This window comes from Eublepharis macularius, chromosome 13 (assembly GCF_028583425.1).
Source record: "Eublepharis macularius isolate TG4126 chromosome 13, MPM_Emac_v1.0, whole genome shotgun sequence".
NCBI classification, from domain to species: Eukaryota; Metazoa; Chordata; class Lepidosauria; order Squamata; family Eublepharidae; genus Eublepharis; species Eublepharis macularius.
In genome coordinates, this window is record NC_072802.1 from 47345069 (window position 1) to 47370500 (window position 25432).

At 43.9% G+C, this 25432-nt stretch overlaps 1 protein-coding gene across 6 annotated transcripts in view; it reads left to right on the forward strand.

The window, feature by feature from the left end:
- The first annotated feature begins 4634 nt into the window (after positions 1-4634).
- The window catches only part of PATZ1 (POZ/BTB and AT hook containing zinc finger 1), a 38168-nt gene continuing 17370 nt past the window's right edge, over positions 4635-25432 (forward strand). The window contains exons 1-4 of one of the 6 annotated variants that reach the window (XM_054996301.1): positions 5359-5473; positions 5738-7194; positions 14435-14498; positions 21230-21301. In XM_054996301.1, the coding sequence (XP_054852276.1) occupies positions 5855-7194; positions 14435-14498; positions 21230-21301 (1476 nt within the window). In that variant the 5' untranslated portion in view covers positions 5359-5473; positions 5738-5854. Of the gene's footprint in view, positions 7195-14434; positions 14499-21229; positions 21302-25432 lie in introns of all 6 variants that reach the window. The other 5 variants (XM_054996304.1, XM_054996302.1, XM_054996306.1 and 2 more) reach the window with 5 other exon arrangements.

A 25432-nucleotide genomic window follows, 5' to 3' on the forward strand; every position in this document is an offset into this window, starting at 1 on the left:
GTCAGCCTTGGATGTGATTATAGCATGGATAACTGATCAAATTTCTATGACACTGCTAAAGTTTGGGATTAGCCGTGGCCCTGAGTGGAGGGAGGGACTTTGACCTCTCTTTACTTGTGTTGAGGGAGGGAGAGTGGAGACTCTGCTGTCACTGCATATATGACCGGGTAGAGGAGACTTACTCCACTCCCACCCATTTTCAAGTTAATACACCAGGATTGGCTCCTTTAGCTTGTCTTTGCAAAAGTTCAACTAATGACAATCAAAATACTTTTCTTGCTATCCTAATGAGTTGCTTGCCACACCAGTGCTGCATATACGGAAATGCAGTTTGTTACTATGAATTGATAGGGGCTTGAGTAAGCCAACTTCTTTCCCACCCTAGTTTCTTCCTCCCCTTGGATTACCTGTAACATCCCAATTCTTCTGAAGGGTAGTAAGTGTGTCAAACTACCCTCCCGCCACAGAAGTTGCCAACCTCCAGGTGGTGCCTGCAGATCTAGAATCAAGAGAGAGCAAGTACACAGTTCCATTTGCAAACATAAACCCAAGTTTATTCCAGGGTACTGCTGAACCTCCAAGGTCTGTTCATGTGTGAAGAGCCAGCAGAACTCCCAACAGAATTCCATTGTATGTTTTGCTTGCAAGGAAAAATTACTGTCCCAGTATTGTGGACAAGTTGTACAAAGGTCCCCACTTCAGACTTTTCTAGTAATCAGTGACTTGGATTGCATGTGATCCAATGTTCAGCTTTCTAGCTAGTGCAACTCATTTGGAGAGTACTCCAAAATTATTCCATTTTGTGTGATTAATGTTTAATGTAGAACTACTATAGCCTCTTAGAGGACATATTAAGTCTACTGTTTAGAGGGATAGTTTAAGCCTTTTAGATTTTTCTCCTAAATTGAGTGACATAGCCTGTACACATAGTGGATTTCTAGCTGTTGTGGGAACAGGTGAATCATTTAGGACCCCATAATCTTCATCCTTTCTAGACCTGGGACCCAATGTGTCAACAAGCTTGTTTCAGGAAGTCATGAAACATCTGAGCCACATGACAAGGAAAAAGGGGAGCCATACAGGTTCATGGACAGTGAAGCAAAAGTACCAGGGACTGAAAAGACAAACTGAGCACTGTGGTGAGGGTGAAGTGTCAGAGCCATGAAGAAATCCTCTTTCCCCCATTTGATGTCCTCACCCTGCAGTTTTTGTCAGCAGGTGTTCAAAGAGAAGCAGATCTTCCAAAAAGCAAAAGAAATTATCTGTACAGGAGCTTGGGACCTGATGGATGGGCCTCTGCATCCCACTGGAGAGTCCCAGTTTATTTATTTATAGTCCAACTTATTTATTTATAGTCCAACTTATTTATAGTTATTTATTTATAGTCCAACTTTTTCAATGAGACTCAAGGTGGACTTACAATATAAATCAATATAAATATACAAATATAAATCAATATAAATAAATCAATATACAATATAAATCAATGCATTCAAATACAAGCCTTGACAAGTTTTCTTTGACTCCACGTGCTAGCCCAAAAATTTAAGAACCAGACTTGTTTTTAAGTCTTGAGTTTCATATATTACCATATTTTCTATTATTGCTGTTACAAAACCTAATCCTAACCTCTTCAGTTTCTTGTAATTTAAAAGCTGTAACAAACGTGATGTATATAAGGATAGCTGTGGTTGTCATAACTATGGTAAAAAGCTAACCCAAACCCTAGTTTAACTTCTTCCCTATTTCTAATCATTCCATTATTACTGTAATGTTATATATTTCTGATCATTCCATGATTGCTGTAAAAGCTCAATTTACTTGAATATTGGAGGCAGTATAAAAAGCAGCTAGTTCCACCACTGAATGCCGTATAGTTAACATATAAACAGGCATTGACAAAAACTTCATGCACATACAACAAAACATATTCTGAGGTGAAATACTAAGTTCTTATGGAGACACACTACAATAAAAATGATTGCTAAAAAATACTAGGCACCAGTGAAATTTCTAGGTGCCATAGTGATCTGGCACTTGGCATTTGTCAATCCCTGTAATAGGATGATGTATCTAATAATGTGATTGCAGAAATTTGAAACAAAGCTGTCATCTGAACAAAGTATCATACTTCATGGTCTCCATTTTGAGGGAAATACAAATGCCCTTTCAAACTACTGCAGTTATCAGCGTTTGAGACAGAAGCTGATGCCCAGGAAAAGAAGCTTGGGAGACAGACAATTGGAAGGAGGCCTGAGGGAGAACTGGGAAAACAAACTAGGAGAGAATGGATGTAGGGTTGGGGGAACTGGAAAGGTGAGGGTGGCTGAAGTTCCCAGCCAGTCAAATCTCGCTCTACAGGTCTTTTATTTAGCATTTGGGCAACATACATCCATGTCTCTCCCTCCGTTTTACCATTACAATCTCCCCCATATAGGTAAGGCTGATAACTGCCTGACCCAGGGCACTCTACAAACTCAGTGTCTGGTAAGGGATTTGAATGTGTTCTCCAAGCTCCACTGCTCTAACAACTCCCCCTTACTGATATAGGACCATTCTGCACAGTGTTTCAATCCAGAGAAATTGCCAACTGCGGACAAACTATCACTAACATAAGGAATCAGAGTTACTGTAGGGGCAAAAGAAAAAGTAATGAATTTGCTAGTTGTAACCATGTAAGCTAGTGGGAGGCGGGTCTGCCTAGAAGTAGAAGCTAGAATATAAATAAATTAAACAACAGCCACTGGGACAGAATGTTGGAGACACAGTTGTAAAGAAGAACAAGAAGGCTGCACTATTCACAGAAATAAAAGAGCAGGCAAAAAAGTCAATGGTGCAAGTAAGGAAAATTGTTTATTCAGATTAAAATTCCCTATATGATTTACCAAAAAGGCTTCTTCAGGGGAATCTACAACACAATATAATATACAGCTGTACAGTTCCTATAATTTAAAATTAATTTTAAATGATATAATAGATAAAATACAAGATTATACTAAATCATAAATCCAGAGGAGTTGGCCGTGTTAGTCTGTAGTAGCAAAATCGAAGAGCCCAGTAACACCTTTAAGAGTAACCAACTTTACCGTAGCATAAGCTTTCAAGAATCACAGTTCTCTTCGTCAGATGTGTCATCTGACAAAGAGAACTGTGATTCTCGAAAGCTTATGCTACAGTAAAGTTGGTTAGTCTTAAAGGTGCTACTGGACTCTTTTCGATTTTGCTACTAAATTATAATAATTTATAAAATTATAAACTATAAAATTATACTAAATATCAAATGCAGTTATTAACAGCAACTACTTAAAATAGCAGCTATTTAAGCAGAATATTGCATAAAGTAAACAAAGCCAAGCTTTAAACCAGGGAGGGTTTTAGGGAAGGAACAAGAGTTTATACACTCTAGAAGTGCCACTTATTCTATTTCAGTATTAAGAAGCACGTGAAATACCACCTTTTAAACTTTATCACTTGCAGTATAACGTCAGTAGATTTTTATTTCTTTGACAGTAATTGCTCCAGGCAAAGAGAAAGTAGATTTAAAGGACAATACCTCTAGCACTGTCATGTGAGGATTTGATGTAGGGCTTTTTTTTGCCATCAGCATTTCTGGCACAAAAGACCTCAACAAGTCGCTCATCTTTCATACACACACAAACCTTGTGCTCTAGAGGGCTGCTGCCAAAGTTACAACAGCATCCTGCTCAGGGGAGTCAAGGTATTATGGGGCCTTAAGTAGATGTTAGGATACTGGCATAGGGAGAGAGGGGTTGTTGAAGGTTTGTTGGTCATTTGCACATCAATCCTCCCAACGGTTTTGTATTTTATTTCTTTGCTCAACAAGAAATTCCTTGGTGAGCTTCCAAAAGTGAAAGTTTTGCACGCAATTTAAACGTGCCTTGTTGCCCAGTCAAAAATATACATATAAAGAAAAGTAATGCCTGGAGGGGGAGGGGGAAGTGCTCAAGCCATTATACTCCATGGGACAGTGATGCAAAGAAAGAATTGACCACAGCTTCAGCGAGTTTCTAGCTTTCAAGGGGCAACTGCGGCGATGGACATTTACCAGTGCGCCCTCAAGGGAACCAGCATTCACAATAGCTCATTTCACGTCCAAAAGCAACTTATGGGCAATTCATTCCAAAAGTACAAACTGGAGAAAAGCATGCAGGCAAACTTCAGAGACTCGCGGAACACTCGAGAAGATAAGGCTGAGGCCCTGTCCTAGTTGCAGCTATTTGTTTAGTCGTATAATCCAACCGAGACAGGCTTGCCCCCGGCCTTGATAGCAGCTTCATAGGATTTAAATCGGGGCCTTGATTGGGAGCGTTTTGCTGAGCCCATACACGGGATTCGGTTGGGGGCTCCTTTCGCAATCTATAGATGGCGGGGCCCGACAGCCAGGCGCATTCCCTGGGCGCCATGGAGGGGCTCCACCGGGTGGGGGAAGGTTCGGTTTCGGGAGGGGCCCCTGCAACAGCCTACGCCCGCCCCCCCTTTCGGCTCCCTCCTTTGCAAACCAGAAGAGCTTCTGTCTCATCCCTGTCGAAGCCCAGGGATCGATTTCCCCACCCGGGAGGGGGGCGAGCTTTCTCTGGAGCTCTGCGAGGGCAGAGTTCTTGAATTGCACCATCTGCATTTACCGGGTGGGGGAGGATTAAACTCACCCCCACCCACACCCGGCTGAAGATATTTTTTGTGCATGTACTGGGGGGATATTTACAAATCGCTCTCCCCCCGCCGCCCTGCTCGGCCTGGGGCGGGGGCCCTTGCCGCTGCTTGCTCGGCATTGGCAGATCAGTGCTGGGGAGGGGGAGGGCGACTGCAGCAGCCCCCAGCCCCCGTGGCCAGGAAGGGGGGTTGGTGGTGGCGTGGGGTGGGGGCCGGCCTGCCGCCTCTGGCTGCTTTTGCATTGGCGGATGCAGGGAGGGAGGGGGGCAGGAAGCGAGGGAGGGGGGAAGAGCTTCAGTGGCTGGAGAGAAAGGTGGGGGGGTCCTTTATCCACAGGGTGGGGGGCGCTGAAGCCGGAGAAGAGCGAGCAAAGTTTGCAGCGCGACAGCCTGGGCGGCCCACCAGCAAAGGCCGGAGCTGCAAGCAAGAGCCCCGCGGAAGACAGACAGCGAAAGGGTTTTTTTTTCCAACGGGGGGGCTTCGTACTATCAGCCCCCCCTCCTCTCTTCCTCCCCCCCCAGGGGTGAAAGTGCAAGAGGAAGTGCAGCCGCTGCCATCTTTCCTCCTCTCCAAACACACACACATACACACACACAGAGGGAGGGGGACGAACAGATAGACCAGACAGAGCGCCGGCAGTCCCCGAAAACTTCCAGGCTTTCGACGGCGAAGAAAAGGAGCTTCCTCCGACACCAGCCGCCTTCTCCGTTCCTCCGCAGCGCCTCGTGGCGGCCGCAAAGAGCGTGCAACGGAGCACCCCCCCCCTCTCCGGCGGGGGCCTCGGCTGTTGCTGCAATCGCTGGTCCGTGCGGCGCGCGCGCGCCCCCCTCCGCCCGAGCCTTTTGTTCCTCCCCACCTGCCTCTCTCTTCCCTTCTGCCTCTCCGTCTTCTCTTCCCTCGCGATCCCCGCGCGCCTTTGCAAAAGCACTAGTCTTGCGCGCTCGCGCCCAGCGCCGTCGGGGCCCGGGGAATTTTCTGTAAGGCGCGGGGCTGAGCGCGTGCGCCATTCCCCCTTGTCTCTTTTCTTCCCCCCGCCCCATCTCTCGCTCTCTCTCTGTGTCTTTAGGCGGACGCGCGCGCACGGGCACCTCCAAGCCGAGCGGCTGAGCGCCGGGACAGCGCGCCCCCTGCTGGCCGCAGCGGGGGAAGGCAAGCGGGCAGGGCAGGCCGGTCGCCAGCCCCGATGGAGCGGGTGAGCGAGGCGGCCGTCGCTGCAGCCGCCGCCGCTGCTGCCAATTCCTGCGGCCCGTCCCCGCCGGGCTGCTACACGTACCAGGTGAGCCGCCATAGCACCGACCTGCTGCACAGTCTCAACCAGCAGCGCAAGAACGGCGGGCGCTTTTGCGACGTGCTCCTGCGGGTCGGGGACGAGAGCTTCCCCGCGCACCGGGCGGTGCTGGCCGCCTGCAGTGAGTACTTCGAGTCTGTCTTCAGCGCCCAAGGGCTGAGCGGCGGGACCGACGGAGGAGGAGCCGGAGGGCCCGGGGCGCAGGACGGGGGCGCTGCTGAAGCGGCCGGGGGTGGCGGCGGGGCAGGGGGCGCCCCCGGGGTCGGCCGGGAGCTAGAGATGCACACCATCAGCTCCAAGGTGTTTGGGGACATCCTGGACTTTGCCTACACCTCGCGCATCGTGGTGCGCCTGGAGAGCTTCCCCGAGCTCATGACCGCTGCCAAGTTCCTCCTCATGCGGTCTGTTATTGACATCTGCCAAGAGGTCATCAAGCAGTCCAACGTGCAGATACTGGTCCCCCCAGCCGCCCGCCCTGACATCATGCTTTTCCGCCCGGGTGCCGCCACCACCGATCTTGGTTTCCCCCTCGACATGACCAATGGCACTGGACTAGCACCCAATGGCAATGGAATCGCTGGAATGCCTGAAGATGAGGCCACCAGAGCTGCCCTCTCTGCAGCTGCCCAGTCATCCTTGCCTGTCCTGCAGGGTGTCGACCGCCTGCCCATGGTTGCGGGCCCACTGTCCCCGCCGCTGCTAGCTTCACCCTTCCAGAACGTGGGGCCGGCTGCTCCTTCATTAAACAGCAAACGGGGAAGAGGGCGACCCCGCAAAGCCAACCTTTTGGACTCCATGATGTTCAGCGCTCCAGGCGGCTTGAGGGATGCCGGCATTCTTCCTTGTGGCCTCTGTGGGAAAGTATTTACAGATGCCAACCGCCTACGGCAGCACGAAGCCCAACATGGGGTAACCAGCTTACAGTTGGGCTACATAGACATTCCACCGCCGAGGCTGGGTGAAAACGGGGTTCCAGGTCTGGAGGACCCTGAGGCCCCCCGAAAGAGAAGCCGGACAAGAAAGCAAGTGGCTTGTGAGATCTGTGGGAAGATTTTTCGGGATGTGTACCACTTGAACCGGCACAAGCTGTCACATTCTGGTGAGAAGCCTTACTCCTGCCCGGTCTGTGGGCTGCGGTTCAAGAGGAAAGACAGAATGTCCTATCACGTTCGGTCCCATGACGGGTCTGTGGGAAAGCCTTATATTTGTCAGAGCTGCGGAAAAGGTTTCTCTAGGTAAGAACATAACTGGGGTTCTGAAAGTGGAAAGCAGGGGCACTCCATAGTCCTTGTAACTCAGCTTTTAGTAGCTAATGTAATTATGATCTGTTCTTTCGGATACCTGCATAGAGGTCTTCCTTGCTGTTGCACAGGTCACTTTGGAACTTTGTAAGAGCTTATGCTAGACTGAAGAGCTATTCTCCTCCGAGGCCACAGGCAAGGAGCAACTTTATGCTTCATGTCTCAGCTCAGGCATGCCAGTATTTCGTAATGTTTATAGCACTAAACATGTAATGTGCAGAAGGGAAAAGGCATAACTCTATAAACACTCAGGAACATGTCCTGGAGAGATGCAATGGCTCCCTGGTGAATGTCCAGTCTGTGTTTGGAGACACATGGCTCTTCTACATCTATTTCATGTTTATTGTGGCAAACAGTGTATCAAGGCTGTTATGGGTAAAGGGACTCTTTAACAGCCTGATCCTGTTAATGCTTATTCAGAGGTAAGTCAGACTGTGTTTAATACGGCTTACTCCCAGGAAAGCATGCACAGGATTGCAGCCTTTAGAGAGCAAGCCTCATCACTCTCCACAGGGTTTTCTTCTGAGTAGACACATTCAGGATTGTGCTGCAAGAAAGCATAGCCATGTAGTGGGCATGTAGCTAGCAAGGCTATGTGCATTTGCAGGGAGCAGGAGGGGTCTTCAGGGGTTGATAATACAGAGGAGGAGGGGCTACGAGGTGCAGGAGGTCCACATTGCACATAGTTTTCCTTAGAGCACCCAAGGGTTTGTGAATTACGCTGGTCCTGTAGCCATATAAAATTTATTGGAGTTCATTTATTTAATTCATTTATATCTCACTTCCCACTGGTAACCCAGAATGGCTTACACTATTTCCCATATTTTATCCTCATAACAACCCTGTGAGGTAGGTTAGACAGAGTGTGTGTGACTGGCCTAAGGTCACTCAGCAAGCTTTGTATGGCAGAGTGGGGATTCGAACTTGAGTCTCCCAGTTCCTATCCAAAACTAACAACTAACTACACTATGTCAATTCAGTTAATGAGTCCTCTTGTGGGGAGAATGGTTTGAAATTAAACACTGTTCTCTAGCGTTTTGCCTTTTTCAGAATTGGGTATGTTGCACGATTATTGCGGGGGGAGATCAGTTTTGCTTTTTGCATTGTAAGACATAGATATGGCCAGTGTGGAGCAAGACCTGGCTTCTTTTTTCAACTTCGTTAAGTAGAACTTTAGGGTGTGTGTGTGTCCCCTCCTTCACCTTAGAAGTAGATGAGACTATTTGGAATAGAACGTGCCTGTATGTGATGACCTTGAACACGTCCACTTCATGGACTGAGGGCAGATACTTAGTAGTAGTCTGTGACACTATCGCGGTGAGTTCCACATTAAAACAGGGCTTCAATCCGACTTCCTCAACTGCTGCTTTAGAAAACCAGGTTTGTTGAAGAGATGACACCAAATGCTAGTTGTACCCTTCACAAACCTGCTTCCAGTGTGGATTTCTCTGTGGGGCTGATGTAAAGGAGGAAACCAGATAGTCGCAAGAGAGCAATGTACAAATCCAGCCTTGGTTTGCCTCTCAGTCCAGTGGGTTTCAAGGGAGCTTTGATTTTGAGAGCCTGTGCCTGGAAAATCTTGATATTTAAGGTGTCTCTGATCTTGAATCTAACAGTTTCCTACATTTGTTTATTGTATTAGTGTACGTTACACACAAGTCTGGACAGGGCACTGTTGGCTCAGTTTACACCGTTAAGGCTGCAATCCTCTGTACGTTTACTTGGAGATGAGTCAGTCCCACTGAATTTAGTGAAAATTCTTAAGTGTGTGCATATATAGGATTGGGCTGTAAAAGGCCATCCTGTAGATCCCTTTCCAGATGGCCCTCCCAGCCTTCTCCAGTGTTCCTTTGCTTTTGCACTTGGGCTGGCTACCAGTTTTTTTTAGTGCTTCTTATATGCATACACACATTTTAAAGAAACACGGCAATGGTAGCAGCTGGAGTGATGATGAATAGGTGCAAGCTCTTCCCACACTGAAAGGAGGAGTTAGCAGCTACATCTTAACAAAATAGCTCTCTGGTATATACCCATGTTTAAACCCTATATCCTGCCAAGACATGTGCGTTTTTCATTTGGTCTGCCACAGCCGGTACGGTTTATTCGGGCTGGCAGCAGCTCGGCAACATCTCAGACACGCTTCCTTATCCTTTTTGCTTGAGATCCTTTTGACTAGAATTACAAGGACAGAACCTACTAGACACATTAGCATGCAAAGCATGTGATTTGCCTCTGATCTGGGGCCCCTTAGCCTCATAGCCCTTCGGAATTGTCCTGAAGTAAATACAGAATTCAGGTTTCAGTAATCACACCCTGTGAAGTTGCTGCCTTTGTAATCTCACATTTATCTCTTTGAAGGTATTCCTGTCTTATTCAAGGAAAACATTCTTCTGTGCAAACACTGATGAAATGAGCAGTAGCTGGGCACTTTCCAGGGCAGGGGGACGACTGTTGTGCCCTTAGTATTTAAATAAAGTGGCTGTCTTTTACTTCCTCAATTAATATAAAATGTGGAAACTTACAGTGCAATCCTAAGGTCACTTTCATGGAAGTAAGTCCCAGTGAATTGACTTAAGTAGATTTCTGAGTAGACCTGCTTGGGGTGGCACCGTAACTATGTTTAGGTGAACTATGCTTCTATTTGAGTTCAGAAAGGAATCTGATGTGAGGGGGAGCTTTATGTAATTGACAATTAAAGGCAGAACTGGCATAAGATATTTTGCCATTCCAAGTGACTAATTCATGCAGTCCAAGAGTTACAGTACAGGATTGATGTCATTTTGTGAGAGATCCTGTGTAGGTGACTTTTGAATCCCTGCCCTGTTTCATTGTCACTGCTAAAGTACCACTGCCCAAAGCATGCTGCCCTTGAGTTGTTTTTGCTGTTGGTCCACCCCCAGTGCAAGAAGAATAGGCAATGTTATGAGAAACAGAGTCCATTCTTGGGCTTGTTTTGCTGTTTCAGTAGTCCCCTCTGCAACTAGACTTGAATTGTTTGCATGCTGAAGGACAGCAGGACATAACTTGTTAACTCTGGGATTCTGCTTGGGATAACTGGCTGGTATGATAATTGAACCAAGAATTTTCTGCATTGAAAATCATAAACTCTTGCTCCTTCTTTGCTTGTTGAAAAAAAAGAGGAACAGATGTTTAAGGCTGTATTCCATTTTGGATATATAGAAGTTCACCTTGTTTTGCTTCTTGGTGTACAAGACAATGGTAGCTTTTGTGGAGTCAGTCAAGCTTAGGTACGTATATTGGTTCAGAGTCTGGATGACCAAAACCCCAAACCTAAATACATTTACTGCAAAATAAATGATAGAGTTTTAGGGGTACATGTTACCATCCAAGAGTTCTTGGAATTGCAGCCTGCGTTTGACACAAATGGGACTTCTGAGTAAGCATGGTTAGGATTGAATTTACAAGTAAGTACATTCAAAATTGAGGCATTACAGATCAATCCTAGGTATTCTTGCCTGGCAATAATAAATCTCTCTGTGTAGCAGTCTTGTTGGTCAAACTCTGTTAATAAAAGCACTGGCAATTTTTAAAGATTGAGACAAAGAAAGATCTTTATTTCCCCTTTTTTCCCAAATGAAGAGAGACTAATAACAAAGACTAAGTGACAACTAAGCCCTGTTGGAGTTCCCATTTACCTGAGCATTATATACGCCTAACAGACTTGTCTTACAGAAGAGTTTGTGAAATGTTGTCTAGCCAGAGTTTCTCCTGATTTATGCAAGTAGAGTTGTCTGCTTTTCCAGCCTTGGTAGCTTTGCTTTTCAAGAATGGCTTGACTGTGGCAGCAGCTTGAATGTAGGAGTTAGCTGATAGTCCATGGCATGCTGATGTCTTGAGCCACAAGCCAGGGTTTGGCTCTTCTGGTATATTGGGAACCCTTGGATAAAGGAAAGCCCTAAAGGTCCCTTATAAAAAAGAGCTATAGCCCCACCTGAGCTGCTGTTAGTCAGAGTAGACAATGCCCTCTTTGGTAAATCAGTATAAGGCAGGTTCATGTGACATGTGGCTTGCTCAGTTGCACGCTTGCGGACATTTCAAATGATTTTAAAAAACAGTCCCAGTTAATCAGCTGACATTTTAAGAGAGATCCTCCTCCTGTATCGGAGCCTGCCATCTTTCTCTCCCTGCAGCAGGACTAGGAGTCTCTTGCAAGTCAACAGCTTCAGCAATAAAAAAACAAACAAAGCTGGTTAGCTCGCCCCATCATCATAAAGGCAAAAACGTCACACCGGTCAAGCCAGAGCAGGCTCTAATGGTGCAGTTCTGCATATTTCTTTATTAGCAGGGCTCATTAAAATTGATGAGGCTTACTTCCAAGTAGTCTGATCCAAGGAGCATGTTTTTTTTCTGCAGAAGTATTGGTTTTATGCATATGCACACTTACACGGATTTAACCAATTAATTGATTGATTTAGCTGAATGACATCCCTTGCTTTAAAAGCTTAAGAAGAGCTCTGAAAGTCTGTGTTATGTTTGCAGCAACTGTAAAAATTAGGAATTGATTCATGGCGTATCATTGCCATGAAGCTGGAGACATCTCCGAGCATACAAGTGGCTTTTAGACCCAAACCAGAGTATCCAGTTGGACAGGTCCAGCCCACCTGCCTTTGCATCAGGTTTAACAACTGCACTGAAGAACTGTATTATCTCCTGTCTCTCTGGATTCCACTGAGCTCTGTGTAATTGGCTGAGGACAGAAAAAGTGGGGGAGGAGGGTGGGACAACTTGTTTCTAAGCAGCTTTTGGGTTTCAGACAATGCAAGGCTTTCTTCCCACCACAAAAAAAAATCCTCCCACCACAAAAATCAGCAGCTTTTCAGGCTGACTGTTCAGAACAAGGCTGGAAACGCAGACCTAATACAACTATAATTTTCAGATTCTATTGCATTATCTAATGGAAATTCTCAGAATTAGTAAAGTTAAGGTTACAGTCTTAACAAACAATATAGTCTTACTACTTGGGCAGTCCTCCATTTGAACCCTGTGGGGTTCAATCGGAAGACACAATGCAATCCTAAACAGAGTTAACTTTAAGCCCATTGATTTCACTGATTTCACCGTCAGTCCAGCAAATGTTAGTTGTGAGAAAGGGCTCTTGAAATCAGAGGAGCAAGCATGAAACCCAGTTCTGAGCATGTTTACTTGGAAGTAAGTCCCATTGAGACGAGCAGATCTTATTCCTCAGTAAGTGTGCATAGGTTTGCAGTCTTAAGATGGACAGACCCCAAGATCTGACAACAAGGTTTGGTCGCTTTTCCCTTCTTAAAGGATCTGTAACTGCCAGGACAAGAATGTTTTCTGTGGTGACCTCTTCTTTAGAATGGGCAGCCTCTTCTCTTATCCAGTTCAAGAAGAGACAGTGTAAGGCTGTATTGTTTAGACAGGACTTTTCCTGACTTGATGCTAATGATGTTATTTGAGTTGATGTTTTAAATGTGTCAGGTTTCTGGTCACCCTTAATCAGGACTTTTTTCTGGGAAAAGAGGTGATGGAACTCAGTGGGTTACCCTCGGAGAAAATGGTCATATGGCTGGTGGCCCCGCCCCCTGATCTCCGGACAGAGGGGAGTTTAGATTGCCCTCCGTGCCACCGAGCAGTGCGGAGGGCAATCTAAACTCCCCTCTGTCTGGAGATCAGGGGGTGGGGCCACCAGCCATATGACCATTTTCAAGAGGTTCCGGAACTCCGTTCCCCCCGTGTTCCAGCTGAAAAAAAGCCCTGCCCTTAATTTATTTGTTTTATTGCAAACTGCTTTGAGCAGGGAAGAAAAACTTAGTAAGTAAATAAGTAACTTATATCCTACTGATTTCAATGTAAAAATCACAATTGTCCTGTTTTAGATTTTGTTTTGTGGCAAGTTTGGAGTAAACCTGCATAAAAGCAAATGGTTCAGATCTCATGCTCTATTTTTGAAAGAGGTTCCAGGATGAGCTGTCAACTTTAAAAAACATTTTTGATAGCTTGTGGTTTTTCCTTTAAACTCCAGCACTCTGGAATTGTATGCATTGCCTAATAATTCTAGCTTCCAGTATGTCAAAAAGCATTTTGCAGTTTTTAAAGTTTATTTCACTTACATTTATGCTTAGACGCCCTTGTTTCCGGCTCTGCATTCAGGGAAGCATGGACAAGTACTTTAAATGTTAAACTCTATGTAAATAAAATTTCAGGTAGATTGTATGGTTAAATTTTTCACATAAGTGTGTTTGAAAAGCAATGTCTAGATCTCTAGATTCAGTAGCATATCAGTTTTCCAGATGCTCAGCATTTGCTGTGAATGAGATAAAAGTCGTAAACAGCTGTATTGTTGGCCTATGCAAAATTCAGAATAAGAAACAAAACCTGTAATAGCTTTTATTGAAGTCAAATGGCCTCTATAAAAAGTATTACATGATTTTGTTTCTTTCTATTAATTAGATAGATGGTCTGGCAATTCTTCAACTTGTAGCATTCTTTGCTGTGGAGATGTTGTCCAAGATCAGGCAACTATGGCTCATATTCTTCTCTCAGAAGAAATACCTAGTATAACTGGACTCCTGCACACAAGATTCTTCCATTTAGTTGAATCCAGGGCTTTTTTTCAGCTGGAACGCGGTAGAATGGAGTTCCGGAACCTCTTGAAAATGGTCACATGGTTTGTGGCCCCACCCCCTGATCTCCAGACAGAGGGGAGTTTAGATTGCCCTCCGTGCTGCTCGGCGGCACAGAGGGCAATCTAAACTCCCCTCTGTCTGGAGACCAGGGGGCGGGGCCACCAGCCATGTGACCATTTTCTCCAAGGGCAACTCACTGAGTTCCACCACCTCTTTTCCCAGAAAAAAAACCTTGGTTGAAGCTGATGAGACTTACCTTGCAATCCTAGGAAGAGTTCTTCCAGTCTAAGCCCATTGATTTCAATGAGCTTAGACTGGAGTAACTCTCCGTAGGATTGCACTGTTAAGCTGTTTAGCTACATACAGGATTGTAGCCCTTGTTTTCATCAGAAACTTGTGGAATAGGTGTTTGTACAGAGCATTGTACTGAGGTACATGGACAAAATGTAACTGATTTCATTAATGAATTGCACAGCTTAGCAAATGTGTCAACTGAAAATCTTTGTTGGCTTGAATGTGAAAGTAATTGTAGATTTATTCCTTCTTTCTGTATTTTTTTAAAGGCCTGACCACTTGAATGGGCACATCAAGCAGGTGCACACATCAGAGAGACCTCACAAATGTCAGGTAGGAATGGTGAGGTGAAGGGGGTTTATATAATCATAAAAGGTAGCATGAGCATGCAAAGAATGTGGAAATATATTTTATAATAATGAAGATGCCATTCCTTGCAAATGTCCCCAGGAGATTGCCTGCTACTTCACTTTTCTGTCTCTGCCCACCCCACCCTCATCCTGAAGTCATCGCTTACGTCTCTGGCGTTTCTACATCCCCTCACTCGTCCCATGTTTTCCTTCCTGTTACTCAAGCCAAGCCCCCACCCTGGATCTGTTTCTTTGCAGCTTTGCCTTTGTCAGTATTGCAAATGGTTTCTCTTTTCTCTTCCGTGTTTCCACCAACAGGTGGCTCACGTCTCATCTTTAATTTTAGGAAAATTCGAGTTAGCAATTGCACATTAACATGTTATATTTTTTCCCCTTGAACAGCCTTCAGAACATTGCACTGAGCAAAATTGGAAGCTTCCCCCCTTCCCAGAAAGAAGCAGTGTGTAATATCAGCTCAGTATTGACTATGACACTCTGTGTATTTTCAGTTACATATAAGTTTATGCTTTAGTATGAAGAAGAAACCCAGTTACATCTTTTATATTTAAACTAAAATGGCAGATTTGCACTTATTGTTATATTAATAGAGATTTCTGTTTTTTTAATTAAAAACTAGGTTGCTTGAAGAAAACAGTACTTTGGGCAGATGTAATGTTTCCCAGATCATTGCAACTTTCTCTTCCTGTTCATGCACAAATTCCAACCCCCATACACTTCATTATTAAATGTAACCATTGTTCACCTTTGATAAAGTGAACCAAGGCAGGAAGATGACCCTAAATTTATCTTTCAGAACCTGGCTTTAATTAAGAAATGTCTCTGGACTCCTTATCTGAGTTTAAGATAAGGTGGAATAAAACATCTTAATAAATAAGTAACACAATTCTTCCTAAAGAGGCTGGGTGAGTGGGCTTACACAGGAAGAGATCACTCAAGCTCCATTTGGGGGTTTAGAAGTTAAACTTTGGCCCACTAGGTAACAGACAGGTCTTGAAAATATGTACTCCCTTGTCCTCCATTAGTAGAGGAGTAGCTGCATTCTGTCCTACCTTCTGCTTCCAAACACTTTGCGTTGGCATAGCCATGTTGGACGTGTTTCATGTTTAGCAAAAGTCAGGAAATAGTAGTTAACTCTGCCAGAGAAGCACCTTTTAAAAACTTTAATATTTGCTAATATAGCAACACTTAATTAATTGATTTTCCAGTTGAAACTTTATTTTAATTTCAGGAGGGGTGTGTGTGTGCTCCCTTGTAGAAATTTAGGGTAAATCTCACTTCCATACTCTTCCCTTCCTCTTCCTCCCTGGTGAACCAGGGAGAGATAGAGAATCCTAAACACACTTTTGCCAACCTAGAACATGTTTTGGTGGCCACTTATTCTTAACCTAGAGATTTCTGGAATGTCTCAGACATATTCCCAGATACAAATCCTAAGCCCCCGACTATATTATGTACACTGTAAATCAAGCTACTACAGTGCTGGTTGAGGTGGCCTGTTTGCTGCCTTTTCCTCTGTGCCTGCTTTCCATGTTGAATAACACAAAAGATGACTGTGCAGTCAGCAAACCTCATTGGCCTCCACATTTTTACTTGAGGGAATTGTGGTCTTTTGTTGGTTTTTTATTTTGTTCTTTGTGCAATGAAATGTTTCTTTGCCAGTTTTCAGTCAGAGTGTCACAGTAGCAAACCAGCCATAGAGAGTGGGAAATACCCAGATGCAGAGCCTGGGTGTAACCATTCTGGCATAGTTCATTTCTGCATAGTTGCAGGGTTTGACAGCAGTCAAAAGACCAGATTTTGAAGAACGAGAAAAGGCAGAGAGAGCCCTTCAGGCCAAGATTGTGTTGTGGGCAGGTACCCCATAAGCATGAGGGTCCCCAGGAAAGTTCATGATCAGCAGTAAGGAGAGCAGATCTTACAAATTTTCCTTTCCCCAAAGCTCAAAAAGCTAAGATATCCTAGACAGTTGATTTTTATATCACCTTTCTTAATCTTCTGGCCTGCTCTACAGGTAGCAGACTAAATTGTGATGAAGATATTGGGGAGCCTTTGCAGTCCTAAAGCAATGTCACTTGTGTGTACAGTATTCAAAATGGCTCCCATGACCTCTGTGGAAGTTGGGAAGAGCACATCCCTCCAAACATGAGGTGCAAGCTTTTGAAGTCAGTTAAACAGCTGAAATGTGTCTCAAGTCTCTGACTGGGTTAAGATCTATGGCCATAAATTGATTGGAATCAGTAAAAAAAAAAAATTCAATTTGTTGGGAAATAAAAGGTGTCCAGCACAGAGGGTTGGGGAATCACAGAAGGATTTTAAAAATACATGTTTTTGTGTTCAGATTTACCAGTTTATATTTATAGGTTGTTTCAGGAAGGTGCAAATTTTGAAATCAGAAGTGGCTATTGAATTGGCCCTCCTGTAAGCTTCAGTCCCCAAGCAACTTAAGAGAGTATGAGGCACACAATTTGTTGGTGTTTGCAAACTGCTAAGAAATTTTAGGATGCATTGCCAACTTTTCAACTAACGTGTGTAGCTGTGCTTTTACAATGATGTGATGAACAGACATTAGCAGGTGACAGTGGTTATCTCCATGCTTTGAAAGGCTTCCGCTATTGATTTCTGCAGTCAGGCTGTAGCAAAAGAACAGCAGACCAGGCCAGTCTAAATTTTAGAAACAGAGGAAACTGTATTGCTTTCTTCTGTTCTTCCTTGCACAAGCCTTGTCTTGAACAGTTTCAGAAAACTGAGTTGTCTGTTGGTTAACTAATCTGAATATTAAATTAATTGAAAGCATGCTGTCTTCCAGCAGTACTGCTGTGCACAAATTAGATCCTCCTCCCCCTCACCATTCTTCGTAAGTCTCCTTTTGACCTGTAAGTGTCTCCTGTTCTCAATGCAGAGAGAATTTGTTCCTCTATAATATTCTAGCCACCCACTCTACTGCTCACTCCAGCCAGTCCTCTGCCTCGCACCCACTTATAGTCCTGCTGACTTCAGAAAGCATGAAGGAGAACTATGGCTATAGCAACAGGGCAGGGGATGCTGTACCTGGAGAAGTTTTCCTTCCCTTTTTCCTTGAGTTCATAAAATATAAATGCAACCTAAAAAATAAGTCTAGAAAAACTACTGATGAACAGAAGTTTTTACTAACCTGCATGCTCACACGCATGTCTCTGATACTTACCTGTAACCCAAAAAGTGGGGACTGGGGAAAACTTTTGTAAAACACCCATTATTGGTCACCTGGTAGCAATACTCATTTTTCTCTGGCGACAAGTCTCGATCGTGAAAGGTAAGAAGAGGTAGCTGCTGGTCTTAAAATTGGATATTTTCAAATATGATTAAACAAGCAGGGGACCTACAAGGACTTGTGGGAGGCATCTCATTTTTCCCTCCCCACCGTTTTCTCTTTCCCTTCCCTGAAAGCCCCCCTAGCCTCTCCCATTTTCTTGCTTCCTTCTCTCTTTCCCACACACCACCCACCCTACCTTTATTTGCTCCCCCGGTCTTCAGCTTTCCCTTCTTCCCTCCCCCTCACAACCACTCCCTGGGAGAATTGGCCAAGTTGCACAGTGGGGAACCTGCAAGGACTTGCAGGGGAAGCATCTCACTTCCCCAGTATTCCCTCCCCATGCTACTTCCTCTTCTTTCCTTGGCAGCCCTCCTATCTTCACCTCTCCCTGCTTCAGTCTCACCTTCCCACCCACCAACCAAATTACCTTTTATCTATTCCCCCTCTCCCCTCCCCCCTCATTATTAGAAGCACAGAGAAGCAGGATAACCTTCACTAGATGCCTAAAAGACCATAATGAAGGTACCTGGTACATTTGATAGAGAGGAAGTCTCATAAATGGAACACCACCTCAGCAGAGGCCTGTGCCTGACAGCCTCGGTAGGCAGGGAGCACCCAGAGAAGGACCTCTGAGGCAGGTGGGGATGCTTATAGAGGAGGAAAGGGGCTCATCATATCCCCTGGCTTTTGGGGTCAAAGTTCATACATGAAATGGTGTCTAGGTATAAACCAGGATCCATTCTTTTATCACTGAGAAAACGTGTTCCCAGCAGCCTGGCTGCCATGTTCTGAACCGGCTGAAGGTCCCAAACAGTCTTCGAATTCCCAAGACCAGCAACTAGGAAGCTAAGGTAGCTTTACTCTGACACACTGCTTTCCCCTTCCCTGATGTCAGTTATAGAAAGCTAGACTTAACTTCCTCTAGTGTCAGTTTAAGGCAACATGTGCACCTCAGTGATCTAATTACAATTCTAATTTGTAATCAAATCAGAATTAATTACTAAGAAGCAATGCTGTAGCAAAGAAAACAATTTTCTTATATATGTATTTATGTATGTGCAAGAAAATTGTCTATATTTAAAGGGAGTGTATTTTAAAAATAACTTCTTTTTTAAAAAAATCTTCAACGTGCTGTTTGTTCATCACAAATTTGTGGTTTCCCAGGGTAATCTAGACAGCCCAGCAAAAGTTTATTGAGAAACCCAGTAATGGCGGACAAGCTTGTTTGACAGCCAGCTGCCTGCCCTCCTCACTGTCACACACAGAAAGGAAAGTGTTTCCAGGGTGGTTCATGCAGGCTAATGGTTAGGCACAAAAGACCTGGCTAGCATCCTTGGGTGAAGTGAAGTGAGCTAGATGTGTACTTTCAAACATGACCCAACGTCCTTTGCAAAACAGATGTGCCAAGGTTGTCTGAGTAGGCAAGGTGATACGAAAATATTTGAGCTTTGAAAACCACTAGCATAGCACCTGATAGTTACTTCAGTGATTCTCAAAACCGTAGGATGATACTTCTGGAGTTCCAGGGGAAGGAGGAGATCCTGCAGCTAGCAGATCCAAATGCATTTATCTAGCAACAAAGAGACAACTCAGTCTAGTCTGCTAACCATGGAACCTTTAGAAAGGCAGAGAATATTCAAGAGCTCCTGGCCACATCATTCTTCCCCATTCCTGCCTCTTTCCTCGCATTAGGAGGGACCTAAAATACCTCAGATGCCTTGTGCATGTCTGCTTCTAATACCAGTGTTGGGTTAATGCCAAGATCTACCCCAAAATGATAAAAGGAGCTCCTGTGGCTTTAACCAGTTGCCCTCAGTAGCTGTTGCTGTGCAACCATAACAATTTAGCCAATATTGCAAGCTTGGTTTTTGTCAGTAAAATGCAGGAGGAGGGGGCAGGGCCCTTTCCAGGGCTGTTTTGCCCTTTGAGTTAGGACTCGTTGGGGCCAGGGCCAGAAGCAACCACTGAGTGACTTGATACCTCATGACTTGCATGGCTCACCCAGGCATGGCTGTATGATACAGTTCAACAGTTAATCCCTCCCATGTCAGTGTAGGGTAGTGGTTAGAGTTTCAGAGTAGGATGTGGGAGTCATTGGGTGACTTCCATCCAGTCACACATTCACAGCCTAACCTACCTCTCAGGGTAATTGTGAGGATAGTATAGAGGTAAGGAGAATGATGTAAACTGCTTTGAGTCTCCATTGTGGAGAAAGGCAGTATATAAATGAAGTAAATTAAGAAATATAGGTGAAGATGGGGGGGAGATAAAAGTTGTTTAGTGGGTTTAAAAGAGAGAAGGACGTAGAGAACAGTGAACCTATGGAGGCTACCAGGAGGAAGGAAAGAGGAAATAATGTAGGGAAGGGAATTTTAAAGGATACTTTATATGTAGTCACAATAGGTAGAAAACTGTTTTTAGCAGGTTTTCTTGGTGCCTACAGCAGAAATAAATCAGCATGACATTCACTCTTGGCCACTTACCCGGTATGGTAGATGGGAAGCACCAGTGGCCTGTCAGAAAAGTATGGTGTCTGAGAGGAAATTAAAGTTTGGTCCTACTAGAACATAGAAATTTAAAAGCTTTTTATTAGAAGGGAATTTTGACACGCTCATAATTCTGCTGGGTCAAATGTTACTTCTATGGCAGTGTTCTTTCCTGGCTGTGTTACCAAGATGGGCTGTAGGCTGAGCAAAATGAAATTGTATAATGTAAGATGGTGCTCTGCCTCAGACTAATTTAAATGATTGGACGCCCTCTTGCAACTGGTTCTGGCATTATGAAAGGCCATGACCCAGCTCAGGCTGCGAGACACTTGCGCAAACACATGGTTGGATCACCTGGCACCTCCGCATGGGATCTAGACACATAGTCCTAGGCTGCTGTGGTTTATGTGGCCTTGCTGACCTGTTCAAGTTGTGTTTCCTGAATGTCTCCCCACCAACAGCTCTTCACATAGCTGAAGGCAGTAGCTTAGGGACTGTTGCATGTATGAACTGGCCTAATGAGAAATTCACTTGTAGGGTATAATTTTCAATGGAGTATCTTGATGGCATAAGACCCCTGTTATGCACAGACATAAACATACTAGCCAGTCTATCCTGACATGGGGCCATTCTTTCAAGTTCACAGTATTTGTTGAAATAGGAACAGAGAAGAAAATTCCTTGTTTTCATTTTACGTGGGGTGCGGTACTTGGGTACTTCTTTATTTGACAGATGTGGCTCACATCTGACAATATTAAAATTAGGAAACAAAATCTGACTCTCAAAAAAACTAAACTTGTATTGCCTGACAAATAAAAGTTAAAAAGCATTCACAAACCCAGTGCTTTTCCCAAATTATTACAATGCCAAATGAGTTTCTTCCTTTTCTAATCTCTCTTACTTCCTGCCTATTAGCAGGAAATTTCCAGCCTCCATGGAATAAGCTCAGAGACATCTACATCCATAGAACAGTTGAAACTTCAAGAGGTATTTCTTAAACACTGTTATTTTTTTCTTTAAAAACTTCTCTAATTTTGGTATATTTATCTGTCTTTGCAATGTTTGATAGGAAAGCACTGGAGTTTTCGTTTAGTAATACTAACAGCACTCTGATAACATTTGACTGTATATTTAAAGACATTAACACCTTACATTTTAAAATGTTTAGTTAATGTCAGAACTGATTTTGTGTCTGTTTATTAAGTTCTTTGATTTCCAAACAGGAATGTTACATTTCTGACCCTTTTAAAAAAAGTTTATTTTTACTGATCCAATCAATAACTAACTTTGATAAAGAATGAGCTCTGTAATATTGGGCAGCGAGAGAAAGTAAGAACTGCAGCAACAGAAATGCACTATTTTATCCCTAATGTTTTCAATATGAGATATGGGTAGTATAAAACTTAGAAACAGGAGACAACCCACTAGGAATCTGTCCTGAACAAGTAGCCATACAAAAGCTTTTCAATGGTTCCTGTGCAGAATTTCCCAGTGAATTGACCTTAAAAATCACTTTTCTGGGATTTGCTTATATTAATAAAGTTTGCTGGTTTTTTTATAGTTCTGAATATTAAGTCATTTTGAAATTGCAACTTTCCCCCCCTAGCAGCCAGAAAATATATATATTTCAGTCTGAATCATATCCAGATTTCACTGGTATCGTTTTCCTGGTTCTTATTGTTTAACTATTACGGCTATTGAAGTTTTTTCATCTTGTTCATTGATTAGGAAACTGCACTTTAAAATTATAGTCTGTTTTAGAATACTATCTGAAGCCACTCTTTCCAAATAATATTTTTTACTAAATGAAAGCTACACCTATTTTGCTCAGCGCTATGTCCGTAGAGGTTATATTAGAAGCTTACATTTTCGCTTTTTTAATTTTGTCTTTGCAATATGAGAGTCATTTCCTAACAAAGTTAATTTGTTCTCTTTTTGATTTTGTCCTGGGTCCTGAAGAAGGTAGAATCTGCTGCTTAATGTTCTCATACGATTTGATCCAAAGTCTGTTGAAACAAGGAGAAACCTTGTGATTGATTTCATTAACACAATCTGTATTGGACTATTTCACAATAATATACAAATGTTTACTCTTCCACACCCAAAGTTCAGTGATACACAGTTGTTCAGAAAAGAACACCATACACAAGACTTTTACAATATCTAGTATTCTGATGAGGGCAGGCAATACTTGATAGGGAAAGGTGTATTTTTGTAGTAGAACTGATGACAATGTTCTAGTTCTCATCTGAATGAATATTTTTGAAAAATTAAGGTTCTTTATCAGAAAAAAGAATGGAAAAGTAGCCCCAATCTAGTAAGTAGTCTAACCTAGTATCCTTGCTGTAGGGTGAGCAGGACTTTTACTATGAAGTGGGAGTATCCCTTAACTTGCCTGCAAGATAAGAGCTCTGCTTCTCTACCTACGTCAACAATTACAGTTAGTACCAAGCAGAGGTGGATTTTGTACTCTGTATATTCAGGCCATGATCTTCATGTTTTGTCTCTTATTAGTCGTACTTCGTGTTAATTAGTGTGGTGGTGCTGGTCTTGGGAAAGGAAAGGAACCACGGGGAATCTTACATAACCAATATGATGGTTTGGGATATGTCAGCAGGCATGGCTGGCACACTTCCAAGCCATAAGGACTAGAAACTTCCTGAAACTTCTGACTAAGCTGAATGCTGTACATATTCACAGCATGCATACACAGTCCTGGCTTTCCTTACACACCTCTTTTCCTTAACTTCTCTGTTAAGACTTCTCACCTTGTTCCTTTTCTTGCTCTTTCTCTCCAGAAATGTTAGCTGTTCTCTTCCCCTTGATTTTTTTCCCTGTCTTCTCTGTGCTTCAAAGAACTCACCTTTCTGTCTGGCAAGCCACCTTCCATTTGTGCTTTGCTTTCTTTGATCCTTTCCTATTTCATCTTCATTGTTCCTGTTTTCAGTACTTTACCTTTCCCTTTATCGTAGATCTGTCCATCTTACTTGGATAGAAAGTCTTCTGGTTGGACTCCTAGCATGTTTTTCTCAGAGTAAGATTCAGTTCAGAGATCATGCAAAACCATGGTTTATTTTAACTATGGTTAGTTTTTGAGGACAAAATTCACTTGCTGACAATCAAAACTTGGTTTGCCTCAACAAATGCAGGTTTCATTCCCTCTCTTCTTTGGGAGGGCATTGATGGGAAACAAGCAAGGATGTCTACATCCATATATCAAGCAAAACCATAATTATGGCTAACCGTGGTTAATAAAGCAGCTTCAGATCTTGGCTTTAGATCCTGGTTTGACAGGCCCTAACCATAATTAACAGAGTGACCTGCATTCACATTAACCATAGTTTGTTTCATTAACCCATGGTTTTCCATGATACCTAAACTGAGTCTAAGAGTTAATGATTAATAATAATAGCAAGTGAAGTGGAGCAGCATGGAAAGACAGAGCCCTGACTTCTAGGTAGAGGATGCAGTATAGATAAAAATAAACACAATCTGTTAACAACAGCTGTAATATAACTGAGTCCCAGGGGAATTTGCATTTTGGCTTCCAGTAGTTTTCTTGTCTCCTCCATCCCTGCCCCTTTCCACTTCCAGGTCAGGAAGACCCACCTCCTCAGGATATGTCTGCTGCTGCTGGGTTGCCTTAGCAACAGATGCCAGGCTCACCATGTCTCATCTCCATAGCTGCCTTCTCCTGCCCATCGTTAGTTTGGATTGCACCAATTATTAAGCAGCAGTGCTTTAATCAGCTGCCAGTTTCCTCACACAAGAGTTAACACTGTCTTAACAGGGAAGGTACTAGGGAGCTCTGATGAGGAAACTGCTGTAGAATGGTGCTCTCCAGGTGTTGAAGCACCAGGTGTAAAAAAAACTACTGAGTTGGGTCGAAGGGCTTCATACATGCATGGAAGGCTGGTGGGCCAGAAACCCTACCATCACCCATGTCTCTCTCCTATAATGAATTTCATAAACAGCTTTCAACATGTAGGATGGGGTGGAGGTGGTTGTGGCATTTGTTGTGCCATAGACTAGTAGCCCTGTTAAAACCACCAGCCTTTCAATACAGTCCTATGCAGAGTTACTCCAGTCTAAACCCACTGATTTCTGTGGGATTTGAATGGACTTAATTCTGCGTAGGATTGCATTCTGTGCAGCAAGGTATACAACTATGGAGTCTAAGATACTATTCTTCCCTCAAAGGAAGCAGGAGGTTGATTTGGGAAAAACCTCCCCTTGCAGAGTTGGGAGGCAGGCTTTGTAAAGAAGCTTCTGGACTTTGACCAGACTCCTCCAATGTGGACAAAGGGGGACTGGTGAGAAAAACTAAATGGAGCATGCCTGCATCCTCCTTCTTGTCCTGGATTTACCGTTTCCCCACCCATGATGGGTTTACCATTGCTCCGCCTCCATGAGTGTCTGTGGTGTGTGCAGTGGTAGGAAGGGACTGAGAGAGGGACTGCCTCCTGCTTTTCTTTCCAGGAGTCCTGAACATGCCACATCAGCAGAATATGGTGAATCAGATGGTTTCCCCCAAAGCAGTCCTGTTCCCACATTCCCTCTGTGTGTGCATTGACTGGTGTGATATTGTATTACTGCTAGTGCTGTGTTATTGTGGAAGTTCCCGTCTTTGGGGGCAACACTTAACAGTTAGCCCTCTGGAAGAGTCTTTGCAAAGTCTGTTTTCTGGCTCTACGGCGGACCCTCCACCCCCTTCTCGCTGCCCTGCTTCCTTTGAGAAGTTCACAGGTAAAAGATAGGCTTTCCCTTTGCACTGTAAACACATTGGTATTTTAATGCATATTGTTAATCTGTTCTGGAGAAATTTAAACAGTTCTATGAACGGCTTGACAATATCATACAACCTAGGGTTATATCCTGTGGCATCCTGTGCTAGCTGCAACCCATTGGTGAGTTTAACCTATGGATCCCAGGTTCAGTCCTTGGCATCTCCAGTTTAAAGGATGAGGTAGCAGGTGATGTGGAACACCCTCTGCCAGAGACCCTGGAGAGCTGCTGCCAGTCTGAGTGGACATTACTGACTTGGATGGACCAATGGTCTGGCTCAGTATACAGCAGCTTCATGCGTCCATGCGTAACTTGCACTCTCTTATCCTGTCA